The 26203-nt window shown below is 43.2% G+C and overlaps 1 protein-coding gene and 1 non-coding gene across 2 annotated transcripts in view; both read left to right on the top strand.

Annotated features, from left to right (window-relative positions):
• The window catches only part of DNAH9 (dynein axonemal heavy chain 9), a 377510-nt gene that overhangs the window by 217594 nt on the left and 133713 nt on the right, over window positions 1-26203 (top strand). Inside the window, exons 39-45 of the mRNA XM_053569797.1 lie at window positions 1029-1194; window positions 3273-3375; window positions 3914-4153; window positions 8860-9021; window positions 12887-13083; window positions 17991-18153; window positions 20268-20391. Coding sequence (XP_053425772.1) covers window positions 1029-1194; window positions 3273-3375; window positions 3914-4153; window positions 8860-9021; window positions 12887-13083; window positions 17991-18153; window positions 20268-20391 — 1155 coding nt within the window. The remainder of the gene's footprint in view (window positions 1-1028; window positions 1195-3272; window positions 3376-3913; window positions 4154-8859; window positions 9022-12886; window positions 13084-17990; window positions 18154-20267; window positions 20392-26203) is intronic.
• LOC128571305 (U4 spliceosomal RNA) lies at window positions 5048-5188 on the top strand. Its single transcript, XR_008375738.1, has one exon. It is a non-coding gene; the product is annotated as a U4 spliceosomal RNA (small nuclear RNA).

Genomic DNA, 26203 nt, shown 5'->3' with positions numbered 1-26203 from the left:
CATGTCTATTGACACCTTTTGCTTGTTTACAAACTTGTTTTTCAAGAGAAGAAATCAGGTAGTTCTTAGGGCTTCCAGCTGTAATAGTAAGTGTTGGTTCTTGCAATCCATAAATATTTCATTGCTTTATGGCTTTATGGGGGGAGGGGAATACATTTATCTCCACTCTTTTACTTAAGTTTGTTCTAAACAAGTCCTGTCATGCTGGAGAACGGTGCTATTTGATTTCTTCCCTTCGGCTTGAAAATTGAAGAATCAATTCCAGAAGAGAGTCCCCAGAAAGGTGCATGGATGCCCAGGTAGGGGGCCAGAAAAACTCAAGGCAAGAGAGGGAGCCATTCATGACATTGGAAGCATCAGGGAAATTCTCTGAAGCTGTTTTGTCAACTCGCTGTCAAAGAAAACCTTACAAGATGAACTCACTGGAACACTGTTGGCCAAATAGCCATTGATTGCTCATGAATACCCTCAGAGCAGACGGGGCCTCAATCCAGCTCTGGGGTAGGAATCACCGCCTTTAGATGCCTTTGCTGTCTTAGGTGGAGAGGGCGGGTCTACTCGGGATCCAGCTGGGGTAGGGTACTCTTCATATTCTCATCTATAAACAAAGAAGGCTGGCACCACAGAAGAACAGAAGGAGTGCGGCCTTTGAGGGCTAACTGCTCTGCTTTGCATCCTGCCTTAGTGAAATTGCTCAGTTCTTCTGAGCCTCAGTTCCCTCATCTGTAAAATGGGATGGTAACACACATGTACTAATATCAAGGATTAGGTGAGATAGTTAATGTTTGTAAAAACCTAGCCCAGCCCATATAGTGCTTCAGCGCCCAAGGTGTACTGTCCCCATTGTTGCCTGGTAATTTCACTGTCACTTTCTGGCCCTCTAACCTGAATCTAGTAACAGCTGCTGCCCCTGCTGTTGTTGTTTGCACACCGGTGTCCAGGTAGCACCACAGCTTGTCCTCTGTGCTGCCTCGTACTGGCCTGTGAGGTTCGAACCTCTTTTCCTCACTAACTGGGTCTCTCCTCAGCTTCTCTGGAGAAGCCTCTAGAAAAGAAGGCTGGCAGAAATTATGGCCCCCCAGGTAACAAGAAGCTCGTCTATTTCATCGATGACATGAACATGCCTGAGGTGGATGCCTATGGGACGGTGCAGCCACACACCATCATCCGGCAGCACCTGGACTATGGCCACTGGTGAGGACACTGACGGGGGGGCCTGGGCTGAGACAAAGCCCTGCTGCACCCACAAACCCACCGTAGCTCCGGTGCCAGATAAGAAGCCCCACGGTGCCCCACACCACCATGTGGGTCTCTGTTTCCTGCAGTCTGTCTTTCACAGCAGTCCCCAACCTTTCTGGCACCAGGGATCAGTTTCGTGGAAGACAATTATTCCATGGAGCAGGGGATTTGATGGGGTGGTTTCAATATGATGCAAGTGCATTAAATTTATTGTAAATTTATTTCTATTATTATTATATTATAATATATGATGAAATAATTGTATAATATACATTTATATAACTCACCTGCAACTACACAGTCCAGGAGTTAGCATCACACCTCAGCTCCACCTCGGATCACCAGGCATTAGATTCTTATAAGGAGCTTGCAACCTAGATTCCTCACATGTGCAGTTTACGGCAGGGTTCCTGCTCCTGTAAGAATCTGATCCTGCCGCTGATCTGACAGGAGGTGGAGCTCAGGTGGTGATGCGAGTGATGGGGAGAAGCTGTACATAGAGCTGAAGCTTCATTCCTTTGCCCGCTGCTCGCCTCCTGCTGTGCAGCCTGGTTCCTCACAGGCCACGGACTGGAACAGGTCTGTGGCCCCAGGGTTGGAGACTGCAGCTCTTTTATACAGGGGCATTAATATCCTCAGTGAGTATTGAGCTTTCATCTAAGGAAAAAATTCCACTTTTTTCTTCAAAGCTTATCTCAAAAGTTGCCTTCCCTAGAAGCCTTGTCTAAGACCCCAAAGCAGAATTAACCACTCTCCTCCCTGCCCCACCATGGTCCCACAGCACTGAGAGGTGATTCAATACCGGCACCTAAGTAACCGACATAGGGTGCACAGGTTCTGCACACCTTCGCAGCCTGGGTCTCGGTGGGGCAACTCAGAGCATCTGGTAGTCTCTCATGCAACAGCATAGCTTGTGATGACAGAAGGTCCGAACTTGTCATGAAAAAAACAGCAGTCAGTCATTGATTCAGGACATCGGCTCACCTGAATCTGCCACTGAGAAAAAGAGGAAAGAGAGAATTCAGGGAGAGGGATTATAGTTATCTTGGTAACTTGGCGTTCCTTTCCTTCCTGACGTCTTTATTGGACACCTGAAACACGCAGCCACCCATAGTCTTCATACTGGTGGTGTCAGAAATTCACAAGCAAAAAAAAAGTCAGGCTAACTAGTTTTGCTTTAGAGTCATGATCACAGTCGTTAACTGGGAAGTAGAAACTCCTGGAAACTCTTGCTCACATGTTCGTTCTCAGAAACGTCTGTCCATCCCATCTCCTCTCTCCTCAAACTTCCCACCCACCTCCGCCGCTGACTTTGTGTCAGAGCACACAGATGCGTCTCTGGTCACCGCTTCCACATCCTACTTGCAGCCCCATGTGTCCCTTTCCCTGCCCTGTCACGTCTCACCTGAGCCTCAGGCGTCCTCCAGCATCCTGATTCTACTCTCTCCTCCTGACTTCACCAGCCATCTCCATTGTCTCCTTCCTATCATTTACATGTGTCTAAATTTCTTCTATTCGGTTAAAAAATCATTTTCTACTTCCTTTTCTGTTGCACTCCCCCTGGAGAACTAAACCTCTGCACTCTGTCCCCAGTCCCGCATCTCCCACTCACCCTCCCCCGCCCCCAGTCCACTGTGATTTGATTTCTAGTCCCCTCATTCCTCCTAACCTACTAACTGCATTTTTATTGTAGAATCCAAGGGACTCTTTGGGGCCACTGACTTTGATATTCTCTCTGCAGCCCCTGATGTGGGTGACCCTCCTCTCACTTTGGAAATACTGGCTCCCTTTGCTTCCTAGGGTGCCACACACTCCTTATTTTTCCTCTTACCTTTTAGTCAGTCCTTGTGTCCTTTCTTTCAGCGCTATTTCCATAGAGAGGAAATTTTCCTGGACTCGCGTCTCCTCTAAATCTCTACCAGTGGATCTAGACGGTTTTTCTTATTACTGAAACACTTACCAGTAGGGCACATCCTACCTCACCTTGACAAAGCGCTCACACACCTCTTACTCAAAGTTTCTGGCTGCTCCAGGTATGATCGGAACAAGCTGTCTCTGAAGGAGATCGTGAATGTACAATATGTTTCCTGCATGAACCCCACGGCAGGCAGCTTCACCATCAACCCCCGGCTCCAGGTATGGGAGGAACCTGGGTACTTGGGTCCAAATACTACCTTACCAGGGCTGATGGCTCAGATTATGGGTAATAATTGGCCTTTCCCCTCAACAGCCCCTCAAAATGGTAAATCAGATAGAATTCCAATGTGGCATTTCTAGGAGAAATAGAAACTCCTAGACACAGAGTTCAAGGTGGAAGAGGTCGTGGAGTTCATCTGAACCAATTCCCTCATTCATCAGATGAGGGAACTTGAGAGAGATGAAATGACCTTCCCAAGTTCATATGGACACTTAGTATCTAATTTGGATTTGGACTTGGCTCTCCCTGCTCTCCCATGTTCCCCTCTTTGGTCAAAGGTCCAAAGTCTGTTATGCCCCTATATTGTTTTAGGTTCAACATAAATTAGAGTGTAGCATGAGAAATGTGACCAAAATGTAGATCTGATGGCCATACAAGGTCTCTTAATTATTTTATCCAAATGCAGAAGAGGTGCCATCTGCTCTGTGCTGAAGGTTGTGTATCTCACGCCTCCCCCAACCTCTGTCTTCCACACAGCGTCACTTCAGCGTGTTTGTGCTGTCCTTCCCGGGGGCAGACGCCCTGTCCTCCATCTACAGCACCATCCTGACCCACCATCTGAAGCTTGGAAGCTTCCCAGCATCCCTGCAGAAATCCGTCCCCTCACTGATCAGCCTGGCCCTTGCCTTCCACCAGAAAATCGCCACCACATTCCTACCCACAGCAATCAAATTCCACTACATTTTCAACCTCAGAGATTTTGCCAACATTTTCCAGGTAAGTTCACCTGCTCTGAGACCCCCCTCCACGAAAATTTAGTCATGATCCAGGTGCTCCCAGGCTTAACAGCATAAATAGTTAATGCAAAACTTTAAACAAAAGCAAAGGCACAGTGCGATCACAGAGCACTGTGGATTCCATGAGTAAGGACCTCGACAAAATACAGTTTCATTTGAAAATTACATTTCCATAAGCAGGATGCATTTCTGAGTTGGTTCCTTTGGGCTGAAGAAGGTTCTGCATTCTGGAGATAATGATTCCAGTATGCCTGGGAAGGAAAACGGCCCAAAAGAAAGAAAAGAAAAAACACATTTGGATCCCTTGGAGGGACACCTGTTCTTGAGATGCAAAAGGATGTCACTCAAACCCTGCAAGGTTTCCTTGAGAAGTCATGTTGTCTATTCCTAAGATGCTCTCCACAAGCCAGTTCCCAGGATGACCTCAGTCCTAAAAATTTCAGGTTCATTTCTAGGACAAAGGCATTTCAGATCCTTCCAACTGCTAATTGAAGCAGTGATGGCCTCTCCCTGCACATTACTTGACTCATCTCTGTCAAAACCTCCAGAGACTGCAGAGTATAGTGGCTGACACCTGTTACAATCCTCACATTTTGGGAAGCCAAAGCGGAGCATTGCTTGAGGTCAGAAGTTCAAGACCAGCCTGAAAAACACACGGAGACCCCATCTCTACAAAAAATTTTAAAAAAAGAAAAATAGCTAGACATGGTGGTGCACACCTGTAGTCTCAGCTACTCGGGAGGCTGAAGCAGAAGGATCACTTGAGCCTAGGAGTTGGAGGTTGCTGTGAGCTATGATCATGCAACTGACCTCATGCTCAGATGCCCTAGCAACAAAGTGAGACTCTGTCTCCAGAAAATAAAAACCAACCTCCAGCTGTGCACAGTGGGAGTAGTGTAGCTAATGAGGTTTATCCAAGGCACAATTATTGCTAATTGGAAATTTTTCCTAATACTCCATTATTACAACCTGTAATATAGTCCACATCAGCAATTTTTGATGGTCTCTATGGAGATTGAAAAAAAAAAAAAGAAGGAAAGAAAAATTTTTTAAAACCCTACAAACCTCCAAAAATCTACAAAAGCCCCTTTTCAGAAAGACCCCTCCCTAAGATAGCAACGAGTTATTAGCATTTAAAGAAGGATGCCTATTACACCAAGCAGTAACCACACCCATAAGGAGGTGTCAAAGTGAAGTGATCCTTTGAGGTGGAGCACGTGTAGTTTGAATTAATTGCCCAGGGCACTGCCTGTGCAGATGGACTCTGGGGAGCCTCAGACCAGCAAATATCTAGGCCAGTATTTTTCAACTATTTTTATCTCATGGCACACTTGAACCTATAGTTAAACTTCACGGCACACTTAAATTCTTTTGCTAGGAAAAAAAAGTAAAAGAGTACAATGTGCTGGCTTCATATACAATCTGAAATATTCTCATCAAACTGTTCAACGTAGCCTTCGTGGCATTTTCTTAGTTATTGTATTTAGACATTTGTATTCTGCATTTAGTAGGTTTCGCCTGTACCCATTCTAAGATGCACCGTAGGTGTGGCCCCACCCATTAACCTCCCTCCACCCTAACCTCCCCCGCTCCCTTCCCCTCCCTTGGACCTTTCCCCATATTCTTGTGCTATAGTTGGGTTATAGCCTTCATATGATCTAATAAAAGAAAGAATACAGGTGACAAATAGAAAAAAAAATTGAAAGAAAGAATATATTTACTATGGTTTGAACTTCTTTCAAAAATAATTTAATTAATGATCTTTAAAAATTTTTGAGGTGCATCTAAGATCCTCTCACAGCACACGGGTGTGCTGTGGTTGAAAAATCACTGATCTAGATCCTGAGATATAGGGCCAGCTAGCTCCAGCCAGGACTCCTGGTTGTTAGGAGCAGAAACCTACTAAACCCTGGTTCAGAAGCCTAAGAACTGTGCACCAGTAAGGCTTCTCCTGAAGGCAGAGCCTTTGACCCCCACAAACGAGCAGGAGAACACGTCTGGACTGGTCTTAATTCTCACTACAACTTTATGGGCCAGGGCTGTTACTATATGCATTTGATCAGGAGTTGAAATGGTTTAATCAAATTCATGCTGCTCATCAGTGGCCGAAGTGAAGGGAGAGGAGTTGGTGAAATACCTTTTATCAAAAGCAACCCAGCCTTAGCTCCTGCCTTGTCACCTAAACAAGCTGAAACTTAATACTCATGACAACCTTTGCAGACAGACTTCTTGTCACATTCCTAAATTTAGAGGAAAAGGCTTTTAATAGTTTGTCATTAAATAAGATGCTTCCTACAGGGATTTTTTGTGGGTGCTTTTTGCCTGGTTAAGAAAGTTTTTCTCTTTGTTTACTTAGGGTTTTGATCATGGATATGTGTTGAAACATAACAATCCAGCCTGACAATTATTTTATATAATTATAATGTTTAATTCATTTATGTTATTTTATATAATAATATATTTGGAATTAAATGTGCTTATTTTATTTATTTTCAATATATCCTCCCTGTTCTGTTTTCTTCCTTCTGACTTCTTATATTCCAGTGGACTCACCATATGTTTTTATTATTTTATTTTATCTTAACATATTATACATCTTTTTACTATTCGTGTATTGGTTACTAAAGGTATCATTTTATCTTTTATAAATTAGTACGTATATTAATTGCCAAAAAATGCAAGGATCTTGGAACAATTTGCCTCTCTTCGACTTTCACTCTATTATTTATTTTAACTCTATGTGTATTGAAAACCCACATTCATTAATATTTTTGTATTAGCAAGTCAGTATTTACTTAGATTTACCCACATATCACCTTTTGATTCACTTTATTCCTGCTACATTTCTGTTCTTTCACCTATGTGGAATCATTTTCCTTCTGCCTGAAGAACTTCTTTTAGTATCTACTTTAGTTTATATATGCTAGAAAAGTATCTCTCGGTTTTTATTTGACTAAAAGCATATTTATTTTTAAAGGATTTTGAGGTGTGGTTTGGAATTCTAGCTTGGAAGCTATTTTCTTTCAGCACTTTGAAAGTATTTTCTGTTATTTCTATTTCTATTGAGAAACTGCCTCTAATTCTTATAACTCACAAGGTACAAGTAACACAACGATAAAAATAAACCACAACCAAAATGAGGTCTGTAGAATCCCCTGCCTTTGAAACACTAGCCAGGACCTAGGAGAAATAAACTTGTAACAAGAAAATAATAAGAATAAATTTAGAAACTAATAATTCTTCTAGATTTATATATGAAGGGCCACCCAAGGTCTTGCTGGACAGGAGCGCTGTCTTAGAAGACTTCCACAAGAGGGATCCATCGGCTTAGATCTTGAACCAGGAGCACAGCAAGCAAAGCAAAAGGCATGATGGCGGGCGGTGCCTGTGGCTCAAAGGAGTAGGGCGCTGGCCCCATATGCCGGAGGTGGCAGGTTCAAACCCAGCCCTGGCCAAAAACTGCAAAAAAAAAAAAAGGCATGAAGGTGCAGTAAGTGTGCAGCTTCAGAAAATAATGTGAATTTTGTGAAACTAGAATCCAGGTTTTATGGGAGGTCGTGGTGAGCAATCAAGAGGAAGAAGATTGTAGTTATATTGTGACCAGACTTTCTGCCATGCTGATGAATCTGTGCATCACTCAGTAAAGAGTGAAGAACCCTTAAATGACCTCTGTTCCTCCAGGGCAAGCACAGACACGGATAAAGACTTGTCTTGCTTGTGGCTGCTCCATTTTTTATGTAGAAAAGAAGGCCCAGGATGTTGGCTAATAGCGACAGAGAGAGAGGACAGAGAAATTTGAAATGATTGGTAAATATGGGTGGACGGGAAGGGGGAACCACCAGAGGTAAATAAATGCCTTGCTGCCGAGGTTAGCTGTGCCCATTTCAGCCTTTTGTCATAGTATTGACTGTACAAAGACCAGAATCAGTTTTCAGAATGGCACTTGTGAGTTTGAAATAGAGCAGAGACGCCACTGTTCTCCTTGTTGTGGTGATTCAAAACAAAGAGGTTAAAATGCCAAGCACTAGGTCAGGAAGACTTGGCTTCAAAACACTGTGGTTCTGAAGTAAGGCAACTTCCTGTGTGATATTGGGTAGGGTTTCCATCTTTCTGGAATCCCAATCTCCACATTATACAAAGAGGAGTCATCCAAATTGATTTCATAGGATCACTGAGAGGATTAAATGATCTTTGGCAAAGAATCTAGTTCACTCCCTATCACACAATTGGTTCAGTAAGTTATAGCTACACACATATTGCAGTTGTTTTTTTTTTTTTTATGAAGAACATAAAAGAATAATTTCAATGTATTGAGTATGGGAAATGAGCAGTATTAGTTTTATGGGCATGTTAACTTGAATTATTTAGACAACTTCAGAAAGTCGTTTTTGTTATCCGTGTTTGAAAAGTGACCAGACTGAGGTTCAGAGATGACATGCGCCTGGCCTAAAGTCACACAAGTGCTGTGTGGCTGTGACCGTATTTGAGGTCAGGCCCATCTGCCTCCAACGAATAGGTGTCTCTCCACAAGCTCCCTCTCAACTTTCTAAGCACTCCCTCAGCTAGAATGATGGACTCTGTAGTGAGACCAACTCCCAGATGGACAACACGCTGCAGGAAGTTCTCCTAGCTGTTGCACTTCTAATTGTTATTAATACATACATGTTTTGTCTTTTCTCTTTGAAGGGCATTCTCTTCTCATCAGTGGAATGTGTGAAGTCTACACAGGACCTCGTAAAACTCTATCTGCATGAATCAAATCGAGTTTATCGGGATAAGATGGTAGAAGAAAAGGACTTAGAGCTATTTGATAAAATCCAGATGGAAGTACTCAGGAAAATTTTTGATGTGAGTATTGCCCTCTAGGTTTAGGGGTTTTTTGCATTTAAAAAATAATGATAATTATTCAGATGATTGTCCAAATGATAAAATCTAGCTTGTTACTGGAGAAACATTAGTGAATAGATAAGGAAAGAAGGTCTATCATTTTTCCCAAGTTTTGAAAAGAATGCTGGGATAAAAATAGACACAAATCAATCGTAGAGTTAATTTGATATCATCTGACCCAAGTTCCCAGATAATTCTGAGTCCCTAAGTTGTATTTCCTAGATGACGTCCCAGCATCCCTGGGAACGTAAAATCTCATCTTTCCCAACGTGGTTATTTTGGAACTGTTAAGTGACTGGAAATTTGGAGCAATTTTGAAATTTGGAATAATTTTAAAGACTGGAAATGATTTAAAAGTTACTTCCCTGTCCACTAATGCTAAGTCTACCTGACAAACGTTCAAATATTTTTAATACCATTTGTCTAATTATTCCCAAGTCTTCTCTTTTCCTTTTCTGGGCCAGAAAATAACCTCAAACCTTTAAGCCATTTCTGACATGGGTTGGTTTCAAACCAGAAATCTGATTTGAAACTCTGAAACTTCTTCAAACGACCCAGCCAGGGTCTGATGAAAAGCAAGATCATCATTCCTCTTTCCTTACTGTGTTTCTCAAAATGTGTCTGATAAACAGTTGGATACTTGGAAAGAAGGTGTCTCTGAGGAAATAAATTGAGAAAGTGCTTCATATTCTATCACTCTCTTGGAATTCATTTAGGACTTTGAAGCCCTGAAATCTTGAATAACCCTAACTGACATATCATTTCACAAATGCATTAGACTCTAAAATTCTTTCCCTTTCATAAACCTGTTAATATTTCAGAGGGAATGAATGGCCCACTGAATATGCCCTGGAAGGCACTGATAAATTAACACAGCCAGAGATTTCTTACAGTCATAATTATCCCACAGCTAACACTGAGTCTTCTATTAACGGAAGCCCCATCTTTTCCACACATACTGCTTGTCTGTCCTCTCTGAAACTTAGAAATAACCAAATCCCACGTTTAAGTGCACTAGGTTGTCCCAATACTCTGGCAGTGTTTACAGCCCATCCCAGCCTATGCGACAGCCTTTGGAATGTTTGGATCACCTTTTAAGTAACCTGTTTCAGTCCGGTTTTTGCTACACCAAACATCCCAAATCCTTCCACTTCTCTCATCATTTTTGTGGAGCCTGATATTTGGAACTTTCGCATCTTAGATTCCCTTCTCTGAGCATTGTAGAATTAGCCAATTTATGTAGTCACTGTTGGCTCTGCCCATGAGTTTTGATTTTCAGAAGTTGGTCTGAGCTAGCACTTCAGAGTAATAACACTCAGCCTTTGAAATAGAGGTCCTCACGTGGGTTTGTATGGTAAAGGCACAGCCTTTCGATCATAAACCCTGATATAATTAACACTGCCATCATTTTTCCCCAACAACATTTGAAATGCCAGCCTGAAGGACCCTTGGCTGCACCAAGTCTTGGTATTAATAGCAGAGAAAAATGGCCAAATTTCCACCAAAGAAGAAATACAATTCTGTTGCCATCATTCAGAGTTTATGGTTCTCTGATTTACGGCCTTGTGTGATTCAGTGTAACTATTAAGGGATCTTTGATTTGCTGTCTTGATTTTCTCTCTCCCTTCAGCACGGCATAGCTCTGATCATAAAATTGGAGACTTCTTGTTTTGTTCATCAAAGAGTCTTTGTAGACCAGGAGTTTCAAAAACCGCACTTCAGGTCCTTCTCTGCTAGATCATTAGTGTCAATTGACTTCCATCTGAACAGACTGCCTGGATGTTAGCCCATTCTCTGTCTGGGTAAATGCATCCATCCCCATATTACTTTCTCATATAAGTTTTCCTAGAGTATCAAGAACAGCCCTCCTATACTGCATTTATATCTTATCCAAATGTTGGAACAGACAGAATAGTTTAAGAGTTTTCTATGGCCCTGAAACCACCTTTAAAATATAATCACTTTTTGGCTCGGCGCCTGTAGCTCAGTGGCTAGGGCACCAGCCACATACACCAGAGCTGGCAGGTTCGAACCCAGCCTGGGCCTGCCAAACAACAATGACAACTACAACCAAAAAATAGCCGAGTGCTGTGGTGGGCACCTGTAGTCCCAGCTACTTGGGAGGCTGAGGCGAGAGAATCACTTAAGCCAGGGAGTTTGCGGTTGCTGTGAGCTGTGACTCCACTGGCACTCGACCAAGGGCAACAAAGTGAGACTCTGTCTCAAAAAAAAAAAAAAAAAAAAAAAAAATATATATATATATATATATAATCACTTTTTGATATTTAACTCTTTGCAGTCCTTTCTTCTTGCACCCAGGCAGCACCCCTGGTTTCCCTATAGACATTACTGATATCCTCCCTTTCCTTCCATGAGGTTTGGTGAATCTTTATCTCACAGGCTTACAAGGCTAACCCTGTACTGACTTGTGCCCTGGGCAATGTTGATGCTGGTAAATTGTGTACTAAATACCTCTTCCCTGGGCAGCTATTCCAGTCATAACTTTAGGAGAAAAGAATGGCAGGTGGGGACTTCTGCTTGTCCTGGTTTAACTTCCTACTTGTGTCTCAGAAAACCTATTCTTTCTTGGACTATCCTCCTCGATAACTTTCTCCCACCTCAAGTCTCAGGTGTTGGGGTTTTGACAGTAAGTAGTTCCTTTTGGTCTCCTCTACCATGAAATTTAAAACTTAGTTGCCTCTTCAGTACTTTGAGGACACGTTGGTAGTGAAGGGACTTAGATTCCATGCCTTTTTAATTAATTGAGCTATACTGGGTATTTATGCAACATGGTAACATGTGGGTGAAATTTGACACATTGTGAACACAAATCCTTACGAAAGTTTTGTAAACAGAGGGTTCTACCCTAAATTATTTAAGATTTGCAGTGTTCCCATAAATAAACCAGTCACCTGAGGATGGCTAGTAGCACATTCCTTAAACACCAAGACCTCTGGACTGAACCTATGCATTTGGGGCTGACAATCTATAGTGTGCATTGTCATTAAGGAGGATACGCCAAAGAACTAAAATCTAAAAAAAAAAAAAGGACTCCTCAGAGAAACCCAAGGACACTCTTGCAAGGTCCTCCCCCTGGTAACGCAGCCCTTAGCTTCCTAGGTCCTTTCTGCTTCCTAATGCTTGATGATTGCTTCGGCTGCTGTAAACCCTGCGCATGATTTGACACCTCCAATGAGAGGAAATATGATAATTCCTTTGTCTGTCTACTTGTGAGTCCAATAAAAGGACAGGGACAGAGCTGAGCTAGGACCTCAGCCATTTTGGATTTAAATTTGCTGGGGCTCCAACCGGCTAAAATAAAATTCCTTCCCCTATAATCTTTGGTGAGAATCTATGGGTTTTAAATCTCCAGTCCTGCAACAATCACAGGAAACAGGGAAGAATGTTTTCTGACAGGGTGACCTAGACCTGTTGGAATAGGGGAAGGGAGGCCACTGGGCCATGGGTCCCTTTATCTAAACCTGGTGAAAGAGTCCTGCTCAGGAAAAGCCCTCCACATGTCCCATCACTCTTCTGACCACAGAAGCACGCCAACTTGTGCTTGTGCGGAGGCCGCATCCCACCTGCCCTCCGAGCCTCAGCTCACAAGAAATAACAAATGTCATCTGTGACTTCATGCAGCTGGTAAATGAATGTTCAGCATCCGCTTTATAGGGGCTTTTCAAGAGGGAGACGCTATTGGAAGCACCACCAATGCTTACATTTTAAGGAGCGTGCAGAGGGAAAGAGCAGGAGTCTCCCATCTGGACAGAGCCAGCCGTGGGAGTCATTAAGGAGGGTCCGTGTTTCTCTGTCTCATCACCAGGACGGGGAAGAGACAGTGCAGCAGACTGGGAGCCTGAACATGTATTGCCACTTTGCAAATGGCATTGGTGACCCCAAGTACATGCCGGTGCAGTCGTGGGAGCATCTGACCCAGACGCTGGTGGAGGCCTTGGAGAGCCACAATGAAGTCAACACGGTGATGGACTTGGTTCTCTTTGAGGACGCCATGCGCCATGTGTAAGTGTGCTTCTCTTCTTGCCTTTCCTCAGTTGCTTCCTCTTCCTGATGACAGGGGTTTAACTTGGCTATTTGAGGACACCTTCAGGAGGACAGGAAGGCAGTTCCTGCTTCTTTTAGAAAGAGTCAATTGGCTGCCGGCAGAGCAGCTGCAGCTCCGGCCACTGGCTCTAGGGGGCAGCACAGTGCTGACGGGGGCGCAGCTGGCGGGACCGAGTGGGCAGGGGCAGGGGAGAGCAGACCCGGCAGGCTTCACTCCTGACTACCCCTAGGTGTGATCATAGTGTCACCAGGGAAGATTTGTGGTCCAGGACAGCTCGGCACCCCCATCACTATAGCGCCTACTGACCCAAGGACCAATTTCTTTTTTTTAATGAGATGCAGGATTTTTGTTCAAATGCACACTTTCAAACATTCAATATCCTTTTGAGTGTTGTTGCTGTCTACTGATCACTGAGAGCCACCATCAAGCCTCTCAGAAGACTTGTACTCCCAGATACTGCTCCCACATCCCTGGGTTGCGTCCATTTCCCACCTGTCTCTGCCCTTCAGGATTCTTCCATCTTGCTCCATGGTGCTCGCGGTCTTCAGCAGCAAAATCTGCTTCGCCTGCAACTTCTCTGAACTTTCCCTTCACTGCTGAATTCTCGCTGGAATCTGACCCCTGAGTTAAGGAAAGCGGTTTTTCTTCCCCAGCCTCTATAGCCCAGGCCTTCTGTGCCCCAGACAGGAGTATCTTCTCTACCACACAGCGCCACCACAGGGTTGCACTTAAGTCCTTCCTCCTCTCATCCTTCACAAACCCAGCTCTTTGGAAGCCCAAGTAATTCTGACGTTCACTTCTTCCTCTCCCTCTGCTGCTGTCCTTGGTGGCCTCCGACTACTCCCTGTCATCCACCCAGGGGCTTGGGGCCTGGGCTCTCTGTCTCTTCTCACTCACTCTGTGACTCACTTCTGGCATCCACCCAGCAGGTCCTTCTCGCCCCCTCCTCTGCCCACTTCTCAGCAGTGAGCAAAGTTGCCTGAGCCCTGCCTCTCAAAAATGTCAGTTGTCACTGCTAGGTCCTCCCCTACATTGTGCCACTTAATTTCATCACGATTAACTGACCGCCCCATCCACTGGTTTGCATACAGCCATTCACCCAACACAATCTTAGTATGAGCACACAGATCTTCGTTTTATTCTCTCTTTGGTCCCCCAAATCTAGAACAGCGTTGGAACCTGGAAGATACCCTATAAAACCTCCTAGTGTGTCCTATAGAAATAAATAATGCAGAGGGAAAACAGAGAGGGAAGGGTGTACAGAGGGCTGGGGGTGATCCCAGTTTTGAGGAGGGTGGTCAGGAGGCCCTCCCTGAGATGGGGTGGCTTTAATGTGACATATAAGAGCTACTACACTTGACATAGATTCACTGTGGGCCTGCTGTATGATGCTTTGCATTTATCCGTGTGTTTAGTTTTCCCAGAAACCTTGAAGAAGATGGGGTCTATAATTATCCCTATGTCCAAAATGAGTAAACTTAGGCCCAGGGAGAGGAGGGAAGTTCCTTAAGGTGACACACCTCACAAATAGGAAAGCCAAAACATACACACAGGTCTGGCTCCAGCGTCTGTGCCCAAGACCACCACACCATGAAATGCCTTTTGATCGGCCCCTAACCCGCTGTAAGCTCCTTGAGCATATTGCCTTGACTGCTGAAACTCCAGTACCCAGGACAATGCCCAGTGGATAGAGCAGGTTCAGCACTGAGAATTAAATAAGGAATTAAAAAGTCTACTGACTGACTAACCTGGAGAAGCTCCAGCCTTCTCCCTCCTCTTTAAGAGCTACGGGCGTCTTTGTCATAGTCTTGGAATTGACGTTAAGTCTTTGCACTTTAAGGGTGAATTTATTCTGGGAAGGTAGCAAGTGATTCTGTCAATGTGATTTCCAACACAGGTGTCAAACTGACTCATAGAGTTTTTAGGAAAAAATAAGGACTGGCTACGAAAACTGGCTTTCCCCCTGAGCCTCATAAACAGAGTCTGAAGGTACTTTCCACATTCAGCAGTTGCAGAATACCTGGAAAAATGAACTGACCAGACAGGGCCAATTCTGGAGAATAAAGTATATTTGGATGTGCCATTTCCTGTACGTTTGTTTACAGATATCAGCTTCCCATTACTTTGTCCTTGTGCTCATCTCCCTTCTCCTTCCTGGGGCTTGCTGACCTCTCTGCAGCCTTTGCCAGCCGGGCAGAGCAGAAGCGTTTCCTCCTTAGGTCAGAAAGGAGCACCTGACAGGGAGCCACACAGATAAGCTCAGAGCGTGGAAGATTCCACGGCTTCACACAGCTGCACACAAGCACAGAGGGTTTCAAACTCACCCCAGGAAGGTCCCATCCTCTGAGACCCAGGGTGGGAGTGGGAGAGGGAAGCGAAGGAAGGAGCACGTACCTGCCTTCCCTGGAACCACCACATCTCCAAGGGGCCAAGGTGAAGGTCTATTTTTGTGGTGCAATGAAGCATATGCTCATCTGACTCCATCTGGCTGTCTACTCTCATTTCTTGAGTTCTACCGTTTCCTTGTGTTTGGTTTCCCTGCACCTTTCCCCAGCTTTGCTCTCCTTTTCTTCTGCTTTGCTGCAAAACCCAATCATGGAGCACAGTGTACTGGACCCAGGTTCAAACGGTTCTGCCACAAATTGGCTGAGATGCTTTGAGAGGATACTTAACTTCCCAAAGGCGCAAATATTCTTATCAGGAAAATGTGGATAATAAGTATATAAAATCAGCACATTGTACCCCATAAATGCAGTAATGTACATAGTTATGATCTAATTAAAAAAAGAAAAAAAAAATGCCTGAGTTTGTTGCTATCCTTCGCACTTAATAAGCAGTCAATAAATATCAGGGTCTTTTTCTTTGCACTTTCTTGCTTTTTTTTTAGTACAATTTTTCTTTTCTACTGACTTCCTTCACCATTTCTGTAGATTCTTGTTCTATTTTTCCTTAATGCTTTAGACTACGTCTTTTACCCTACTTTTGGCACAATCTTCATCTTTTTCTTTGTCTCTTTGTTTTTTCACTCCTACATATATTCCCTCTCTCTTTTTTTTTACTCTCTTAGAATCACTTACCAATCATTAACAAAACAAAAAACTTTGGATGTATTTCCTTTGTGTCCCAAGTATCTCACCAGTCCTTTAGTGGTGTGTGTGTGTGTGTGCGCGCGCGCACGTCTATTTGGTCTTCAGTAAACTAGCTTCCTCCAGCTGTGCAGTGGTCCATCTTCAGCTTTTGTTTCTATTCTCCCAGAAATTCAGTAATGGCCTTAACTTAGACAGCCTTGGTTTTCTAGCCCAGGAGCCCTTTAGAATATTGATCTTCCTTTTAAATTTCGTAATTTAAATGCAGAGTCCTTTGCCCTCGTCAGATTGTTAATGAAGCCGCAGCTGGAGTCTAATGCTGACAGTGGCAGACTTAACCATTCTTCTTTGGAAACTTCATCACTAACGATGCATTTCCCATTTAGATATTGTATAACTCCTGCCACGCTAAGCTGAGCTCAGGGGCCTCTGGAATCCTCCTCTTCCACCTCCATGTTCATCTCTCTCTTTTCCCCCATTACTCCTTCCTGTCCACCTGTTTTGAATCAGGAGCGAGGGCTTGGATAACTTAGAGACGTAGTTCTTCCTTCTGTCAGGCACCATCTAAGGTCGACACAAAGCAGGAGATCTCTTGTGTCTGGCAAAGGAGTGATCATGTACATCACCCCAAATGTGGTGCAGAACATAAAGGCATGCGTTGTTCTGTTTAAATGGACAGAAACATATTGAATATCGTCAATGTCCTAGCACTGTAGAGAAAACAAAATTAGTATATGACCTATTCAGACATCTAGAGATGATGGTTTAATAGGAAGAGAACAATAGACGTGTAAATGTACCCAGAACCAGGCAGAGTGTAAGTATCATAATTAAATAATTAAAGTGAAAAGTAAAATCATAAAAGAATTAAACATGGGTCAACAAAAAAAAAATGTAGGTCAGTAAATAACTCCTGGATATTTAGGTGAATACATTTTAACTACATAAAATTTAGCAGTTAATTACATAAAATTTTAAGTCCTAAAAATTTCTCTACATTAAAACACCTTAAACAAAACTAGAAGAGACCAGGTGTGGTGGCTCATACCTATAATCCTAGCACTCTGGGAGGCTGAGGCACGTGGATTGCCTGAGCTCAGAAGTTTGAGACCAGCCAAGCAAGAGGGAGACCTCATGTCTAAAAAACCCAGCTACTCAGGAGGCTGAGGCAAGAAGATCCCTTGAGCCCAAGAGTTTGAGGTTTCTGTGAGCTATGATGCTACAACACTATACCCAGAGTGACAAAATGAGACTCGGTCTCAAAAAAAAGGAAGGAAGGGAGGGAGGGAGGAAGAGAGGGAAGGAAAAAAGGAAGGAAGGGAAGGAAACTAGAAGGTAAAATTGCCAAGTTGAAGGATAATTCAAAACATACATAAAGGGGTCTTACATATATAGAAGAATGCTTTAGTTGAAAAGTAGGGAATGCCAATCATGGCCAGGGAGAAGAGCGAGGGCATCCCAATACCACCCCCCAATACCATCGCGCACACACACCCCAATGCTGTCTGCCTGCCATGAGCCCTCCCCTACTGTCACTGGGTCACGGGAAGCTGTGGCTTGAGGCGAAGCAGCCACGACTTGCATCTACTTGGGCAAGCAGGTGAGGATCCAAATCAGAAGCAGGTGAGGCCAAGTCTGAGGGCAATCTAATAAGTTTCCCACAGCTCAGCCTGTGGTGCACCTGCAGGGCAGGCTCCCGCTCCCCCTGGGACCACGCTACATGCCCTCATTGCTGCCAGTCTGATTAGAAAAGCATACCTGTGCTTCCTCCCCTGTAGCTGCCACATCAGTCGCATCTTGGAGTCCCCGCGAGGAAATGCTCTGCTGGTCGGTGTCGGTGGGAGCGGCAAGCAGAGCCTGACAAGGCTTGCAGCTTTCATCAGCTCCATGGATGTCTTCCAGATCACACTGCGCAAAGGCTACCAGATCCCTGACTTCAAGGTGAGGAGGGTGCGGGGCTGTAGGGAGGGGCCTCAGCCTCCCTGCAACCACCCACAGCTCCCTGTCACTCTTTGGTAGCTCTCCGGTTCCCCTACCCAGAGACTCCCCTTCCGAATCGGCCCATTTCCTGCTTAGATTCTGGACTGTAACGAGAGTGGCTCCTTCCTTGTTAGACTCAGCCTGAGAACAGTGGCCTTTCCAAGGTCTGCCTTTGTGAGACCTCAGCTGCCCTCCTTCACCTCTGGGGGGCTCAGCTCGCATCCAAATCAGAAGCACATCTATACCAAATTCAGCACTCAGCTTGCCAGCAGCTCAAATAGTCTCAGGCGGAATTCCAAAGGTCTGCCCAAGTTTCATAAGAAATTCATATTTTAAGAAACATGGGCAATAACCATTGGCCCCTTGGACCTTTGATGACATGTCCTGGTTTCATACAGCAGGTACTCAGATTACCCTCATAATCTTGTGACCTGGCGGGAGAGGTAGATGCTCACCATGGCTCTGAAACCCCAGCTTCACTTCTCTGTGACCAGCTGAATCTAAAGTCATACATCAAGGCCACATTAGGTCTTTCTCTCTCTCTCTTTTTTTTTTTTTTTTTTGAGACGGAGTCTCACTTTGTGGCCTTCAGTAGAGTTCCGTGGCATCACAGCTTACAGCAACCTCAAACTCTTGGGCTTAAGCAATTCTCTTGCCCCCGCCTCCCAAGTATCTGCACCTGCCACAATGCCCAGCTTTTTTTTTTGCTTGTTTGTTTTTAGAGACAAGGTCTTGCTGTGGCTCAGGCTGGTCTCAAACTCCTTAGCTCGGGGCAATCCACCCACCTCAGCCTCCAAGAGTGCTGGGATTACAGGTGTGAGCCACAGCACCCAGCCCACACTGGGTCTTTCTTTAGCACTCCCAAAAAAGACAAGATAGTGTGATAGAAATTATTCATGTGCAGAGTGACCTGAGACCAAGGTCTTGACCTTCGCCATATGCCAGAATCACTGAGGACCTCTGAATAATGGTGACCATATGTTCTACCCGCTAGATATTCTAATTTACCTGGTCTGGGGCATGGTCTGGGGAACCAAGATTTTTCAAAGCATCCTCCAGATGATTCCAATGACAATGAAAGACACTGGCTTAGATTGTTCTATAAAAGCTTAAGGTGGGAGCCATTGATCTAACAGGAAGATTAGTGTCCAAGTTACTCCCCCTTAAAGACACTAATCTTTACCACTAGCTCTAGGATAAAGTAATGCATCATGCTCTCAGGGGATGGCTCTGAGTGGTGCTGAGGAAGGAAGAGCAACCTGGCTGAGTCTGGCAAGGGTGACACAGCAAAAGAACCAACATTGACCCAGCTGGATCGATTCAGGCCTTGGCATCCTAGCCCAAAACTTCATCCACCTGCAGTTTTGAATGGATGTGATTTCTTATGATTATGTGTGTGTGTGTTTCCTAATATATTTTTAACCAAAAGTCTTTTGCTGGAGCTAGTCATGAAAACACAAGACACTGCTAGCATAAGATACATTCATCTCTTCAGGCAATACCAAGAGCAATTGCTGTTCTCTGGAGCAGGTCATTCACTCATAAGAGGATGTGGGCAAAACAGATGAGGAGGAGACCACTCTGGCCTTTAGACACCTGTAACCCCTTTGCACAAAGCAAGCACTTCAGAAGCTAGTGCAGGAACCACTGTGGTTAGGAACCTCTCTTGGCAGTGAGGCCCGGGGACAAGGAGTAGTTCCTGCCTGTCGGTGAAGGCTAATGCTTCTCTCTGCCTTGTATTGTCACTTTGCTTTATTACCTGTTGAAGTAGATAAGAAAACACAGTAGAAGCTCTGTGTTCAGAGCCAGCTCTGTAAGGTGACCACTCAAGGGACTGTGACAAACTGTTCAACACATGGAGGTCATCAACATTCAGACCTAGGCCTGCTGTACTGATACACACATGTGGTGCATGTCCAGCCTGTGAAAATTAAGTCAACTTTGGTAGGTGGTCGCTGTAGGGAGATGGTCAGCTATGGAGGTTCTCCTGTAGTTTCACTGCTTGAGAGTGATTTGGGGATCTCTTTCAAGGAGGCCTTCTTCTCAGTGATTTCTGCTATTGGTTGTTCCTACAGGTGGACCTGGCCAGCCTGTGTCTGAAAGCTGGGGTGAAGAACCTCAGCATGGTGTTTCTCATGACAGACGCCCAAGTGGCCGATGAGAGGTTCCTTGTGCTCATCAACGATCTCTTGACATCTGGTAAGAGACTCCTTTCATTGTGGGATCTCTCATAAATTCCTTCTGGAAACAGAGCCATTCAAAGGTAGAGACTTGGTCTAAAATCAGAAGAGCTAAGTGGTAGAAATGAGGAATATGACAGACACAGCAAAGAAATGTTGCACTGAAGCCCTTCCTAAGGTTGATGCTGGGCCTGCCCTCCTGGATCTTTCATTCTCTTTTCATCACAAAACAGACAGTATCTTAGGCTCTCTTTGTGGGACAAGGTCTGACTATGGGAAGAAGAGCAGGTTCAGGCCCGGTGATCTGCTAAGCCCAGCAAGAAGGGGTTTCCCCCTCCATATCCAAGACAAAGGGCAACTGACTGTGTGCAATAGTAGTAGGTACTTTGTGGAGGGCAGGTGTTGGCGGGAGGATGCACCCAGGGAGAACATGAGCACACCAGACTCGTGGAACAGGGCGGGATTAAGTTACCAGTTTAATAAGCTAATGCCTTAGAACCTCATGGAAACAAAGGGATAGATATCTCCATGAGGTTTTCCTTGGTCCTCAAAGAACTTGACAGGGTTGTCAGGTGCCCTGTGACATTATCTGTCCAAAATAGGACTTCAGGGCAAAGCTCAATCTGCTATTTTATGGTTCTAATTTATTTAGGAATTCAAGACTTACAGCAACCATCTGCCCCCAAATTTATGTAATACACACACATTATATACACATATATATCCAAGAAGACAATAAAATGCATAAATTATGCACTGACAGAAATGTGTGTGTGTTTATGTCAATTAAAGGTAGACTATGCTTTGCCGGTTTTAAACTAAATGCAGCATCTACAAAAACACCTTTTCTTCTGGGCTAAGAAAAACAGTCAGTGCACAGATGGTCCTGAACAAAGCTACAGCCTCCTGAGTTCTAGCATTTCAAGAGCCCCTGTCTCCGCACTCCACTCCCTGGCTCTGATTAAATACTCTAGTTTATAAAGTCCAAGGACCGTGATCCCAAGTACCTTTCTCCATTGTCTACCCCATGTCACAAGTAGTGTATTTCAGGCTCCTGACAGCCCCTAGGAATTTTGCTGCTTCAGAATCATCGTCTGCTTCACATTTTGTGGCACTGTACCCTATGTCATCCTGTTGTCACTTACATGAGAAGTCAGTGGCCCAGGCCATGCCCTGGCAGGCACCATGCACAATCTTTAGCTTATTTCACCTGAGGGTCTGTGTCCCTTACTGTGCTGGCTCCTCACATTACATTGACCCATCACCCTCATTTCTTTCCCAGCCTGCCCTGTCCAAGTTAGCTTTATATCCAAGAGTTTGTCTACCAACTCTTCCCTTCCAAGACAACAAATTTTCCCTTTCCTAAAATACTCACCATCTCACTACCTTCTATTTACAACATTCCCTCACTTTTTATTATTTGACTAAGTAATGACAAAGGGATCCAACTGCCCTCCTCATCCTGACGCTTCCCTAAAGGCTAATTTTTAAAACAACTGAAGAGAGTGTAACAGCACTTCCAAAGATGTATAGTTTTAGAGGTGTTGGGCACGTTGCCTGTCTCACAAAGTGTTTCAGTTGGTTCACAACCAACAAGGTGACCTCAGGTGTCTAAGACAAAAGTTGTTACACTTTGACCAATTGAAATTTAATTTCTCAATTATTTTTAATTTTTCACATAGAACACAAATTTTCTCAAGTAGAAATGAATTTCTGAATCCTTACCAGTGAAAACTTAATGCAATCAACCAGCTGCAAAGTCATGGAGTTTTAAGCTCATGGCTCCTTTAAATACTTCTATATTAAAAAAAAAAAAAATAGCAAGGTTTGTATAACACTTTATTCATCTAATCCTCATCCCTTACTTTCTTCACCACTTCAACAGGGAAAATCAGAGCCTATCTTTGTTCTAATTTTCCCTGCCACGTAAGTAATTTCTGACTGCAAAGTAACTGACTACTAGTTTGTTCAAGGCTTCTGCAATTCCTCAGAACCTCCCTATTTCCCAAATTTTTCAATTTTGTGGGGTTATACAATTTTTTTCACCCTTCAGTAACATAGTAAAGACTAGGAAACAATAAATAGGATTACCTTTCCTTTAACTTCTTCCTTTATAGTTACCTTCAGGTCCTGTTAGGCTAGATATAAAGATATGGTGAGCGAATTCCACCAATGCAACTTTCTCCCAAAAACATTTCCCTCAGAGAACAAACAATCTCATGCCGTGGACCATCCAGTTTCTTCCCACACTTCTTTAGAGCACCATCTGACCACTGGTTTTTCTGACACCATCTCTAAAATCAAGCCATGGTGGAAATTTGGCTCATGAATCCCACTTCTGACACAAACTCTACCATTTTAGAACCTATCTTTATGCCAGTTACATCCCAAGTAAGTTACAGATTGACAAGAAGAAATCTTATACACAATGTAAAAATGTTAACATAAAGTCCTGGCTTAATTAGCAAAAGATACATAATTGTATGAGAAACAATGTGGCCACACAGGACAGGAGCAAATGAAGGATCTCTTTGAGTCACTTTCCTGGGCCTCCACAGTTTTTAAGGTAGGTCACGTGACTACTGGTGACACAGTGCATGGAATGCAGATTCCATAACTGTCATGTCCTACTGACCTGTTATAATAAATCCTGAAGAATGTACACTGACCATAAAACCCAGGTACTCAAGGAATTCTTACAAGAGCTGTTCTGCCTTGGTCCTTGACCCAAACTTAACATCAGCAAAGCCCCATTCTAATTTAGAGGGAAAATTCCAAGTTATACCCTGGCTTTCCAGGATAGCACCTCTTCCTCCAGCTTCATAGCCTTCCAGAAAGCCCATTTTACTATGGTTCCCTGACAGAATATCTAGTCAGCTCCAGGTATGATGTCTCTTTCTCGCTTATGACAGATTTTGTACATTATTTTTTTCTTTGCAATCTTACTTTAAGATTTGCTTTTTGTTTTTCAAAAGGCTTATATTGCTTTATTCCAAAATTGCTATTTATTTTCCCTGACCCAGGCTAGATCACTTTCCATTCATTCATATATTCAATAATTATTTATTAAGCTACATGTTCCAGTCACTAAATATTGAGCTCAAAGATGAATTACATATTACCCCTATGAGGTCTAGAGAAACAGCTTATAACTATTTGGGTTCCCTTCTCTTCTAAGGTTGTATTCCTCTTTGTCTCCAACACTAGACTGTCCTTTCTATATTTGAGTCAAATCTTCTCTCACTGTAGAGAACATGAAAAGGTCACCTCATGTTCCATGAGTTTTAGGGTTGGGTCCGGGGTCAACATATTAGTGTCCTACACACATCATGTGAGAAGGAAGAGTCTGGAAATATCTATAACAGACTTGGCATTAAATTGCTCTCCTTCACTGAGCACTGGAACTGGACTTCCCGTGAGCTATCTGTATTGTCCTCTGAATGAATGCTGGTCCAATTTCTATAAAAGGAAGAAAAAAAAACACAAACTTTGGGGCAGCCATCAAGCATGCCCTGAACTTCTTGGAAATATTTTGTGGACTCAGTGGAGCAGCTCACCAAATGGATCCTCAAATCACAAACAGTGAAACTTTAAAATGACACCCTTTTGATTCTCCAGCTGCAAAACAGAAATTTCCAAAGAATAATGCAAAGAGATGCTTGAGTCATCAGCCTTTTCTTTTCTTCTTATGGTACTAAATTGTTTCTGTTTTCTTTCCTCTGGTACTAAAGCCCTATACAAGTTATTCAAGACTTTGTGGGTTTTTGGAGAGGCAGTTATTGTTTTTGAAACAAAGTCTCACTTTGTCCCCCTGAGTAGAGCGCTATGGCATCATCGTAGCTCACAGAAACCTCAAACTCATGGCTCAAGCAATCCTCTTGCCTCAGCCTCCCCAGTAGCTGAGACTTACAGGTATCTGCCACAATGCCGCTATTTTTAGAGATGGGGTCTCGCTCTTGCTCAGACTGGTCTAGAACTCTTGACCTCAAGCAATCCACCTGCCTCAGCCTCCTAGAGTGCTAGGATTACAGGTGTGAGCCACCATGCCTGGCATATTCAAGACTTTGTGCCTTGAATTGCTAACCTCTGCCTTACCACCTAAATCAAAGAGATAATCAGTTGCCACCCATTTTCCCCTTAACCATTTTTAATCCATTCATCTCTATCCTGACCACCACTGATCTTGTCATCTTTTCCTTTGACAAATGGACACTTCATAACACATCTCCTTACCTCCCAGGCTATCCCTGAACAATCCATTCTCATTGTTGCTTTCAAAAGAGTCTATCTAAACTATAATTTTTTTATTAGTTCCCAACTAGATGCAGAATAAAATCTAAGCTCCCTTAACCTGTTCCTTTCCCTCCATGTGAGTCTTACTGTAAGCAATGAATACACTGACATGCACGTATGGTGCATGTCTGGTCTATGAAAATTAGGTCAACTTAAGGAGGTGGTCAGTATAGGAAGGTGGTTAACTATTGGGGTTCTACTGTGTTCTGGACAGTACAAAAGCAATAAAGAGCCATGTGATTACAAAAAAGGATACAAAATAGAAACTTTTATTGTGCGCGTGCATGAGTTTCTTTGCTTCAGGTGCCTAGGACTAGACCGTGAGGTTGTCTGGCATGAGAATTTCAACTTTTAAGTGACGGATTACTCTCCAGAGTAGTTATACAAGTTTAGTCTCTAGCCAATAGTGCATGAATACCTGTATTGCCCCCTAGCCTCACCAGCACTTGGTTTATCTGACATTAAGTTTTGCCAGTGGGAATGAAATGAAATCTCATTATTTTCCTTCCCCTTTTTACTGATGACCTTGCGCATCGTTTCAAGTGTTTGTCAGCTACACCTGGGTCTGTTCTGCGAGTTGCCTGTTTATGAAGTTTGACCTTTGGCTCTTGAGTTCTTTGTCTTTTTGGCTTCGTAAGCATTCTCCATATATTTTGGATATGTGGATATTTTGTTCATTGTATAGGGTTGCAAATATCTTTTTGAAGTCTGTATCTGAATTTTGTCATGCCAATTTAGTTTTAAAGTTGTAAGAGTTAAGTCTTTCTATGCTTTTTTCTTTTTGTGCTCTGTTTCACAAATTTTATCCTGTCCCAATGCCATAAAAATAATTGCCTGCATTTTATATTTTTAATTGTTACCGTTTTGCTTTTTATATTTACGTCTTATTTCATCTGGAGCTTATTTTTGCATAGTAACCAACTATATTTCATATATTAATATTAAATTATCTTAACATTACTTATTTATTAGTCTATCTCTTATCTACCTTCTTGTTTTTAACATCAATTTCCTATTTATATCTGGATCTATTTCCAGGTGATACATTCTTTGTTTTATTAATTGACCCCATTATCAGTTTCGCATTGTTTTAACCAGCACAGCTGTAAGAGGAGACTTGATTTCTGGTAGGACAGATTTCTCTTTCTGGTCCTTCCTCAATAAAAACTATTCTTTACCCTTTGCCCTTTCATATAAATTTTAGAAAGTGCTTGTCAGGATTGGGAAAAAAAAAAACTCATCTGATTTTTTTATTGGAACTGCGTCTTTGCGATAGTGGTGATACTTCATCATCCCTCCATGAGTGCAATATTTCTCTCCATTTATCTGGGGCTTCATTTGTTCCCTTCGCTACTATGTTACAGCTTCTACATTAAGGTTGTACACATCCTTTTCCATATTTATTGCTTATGTGCCATATAGTTTCACTGGTATTCTAAATAATAACTTTTAAAGTAACATTTTTTTGCTGGAGTACAGAGATGCAATTTAATTTTCAATATTGATTTTTATATGCAGTAAGCTTGTTCTTATAGGCT

The sequence above is a fragment of the Nycticebus coucang genome, chromosome 18 (assembly GCF_027406575.1).
Source record: "Nycticebus coucang isolate mNycCou1 chromosome 18, mNycCou1.pri, whole genome shotgun sequence".
Taxonomy (NCBI): Eukaryota; Metazoa; Chordata; class Mammalia; order Primates; family Lorisidae; genus Nycticebus; species Nycticebus coucang.
Note: the sequence above shows the minus strand (reverse complement) of the source record. Positions and strands in the feature narration are given on the sequence as shown.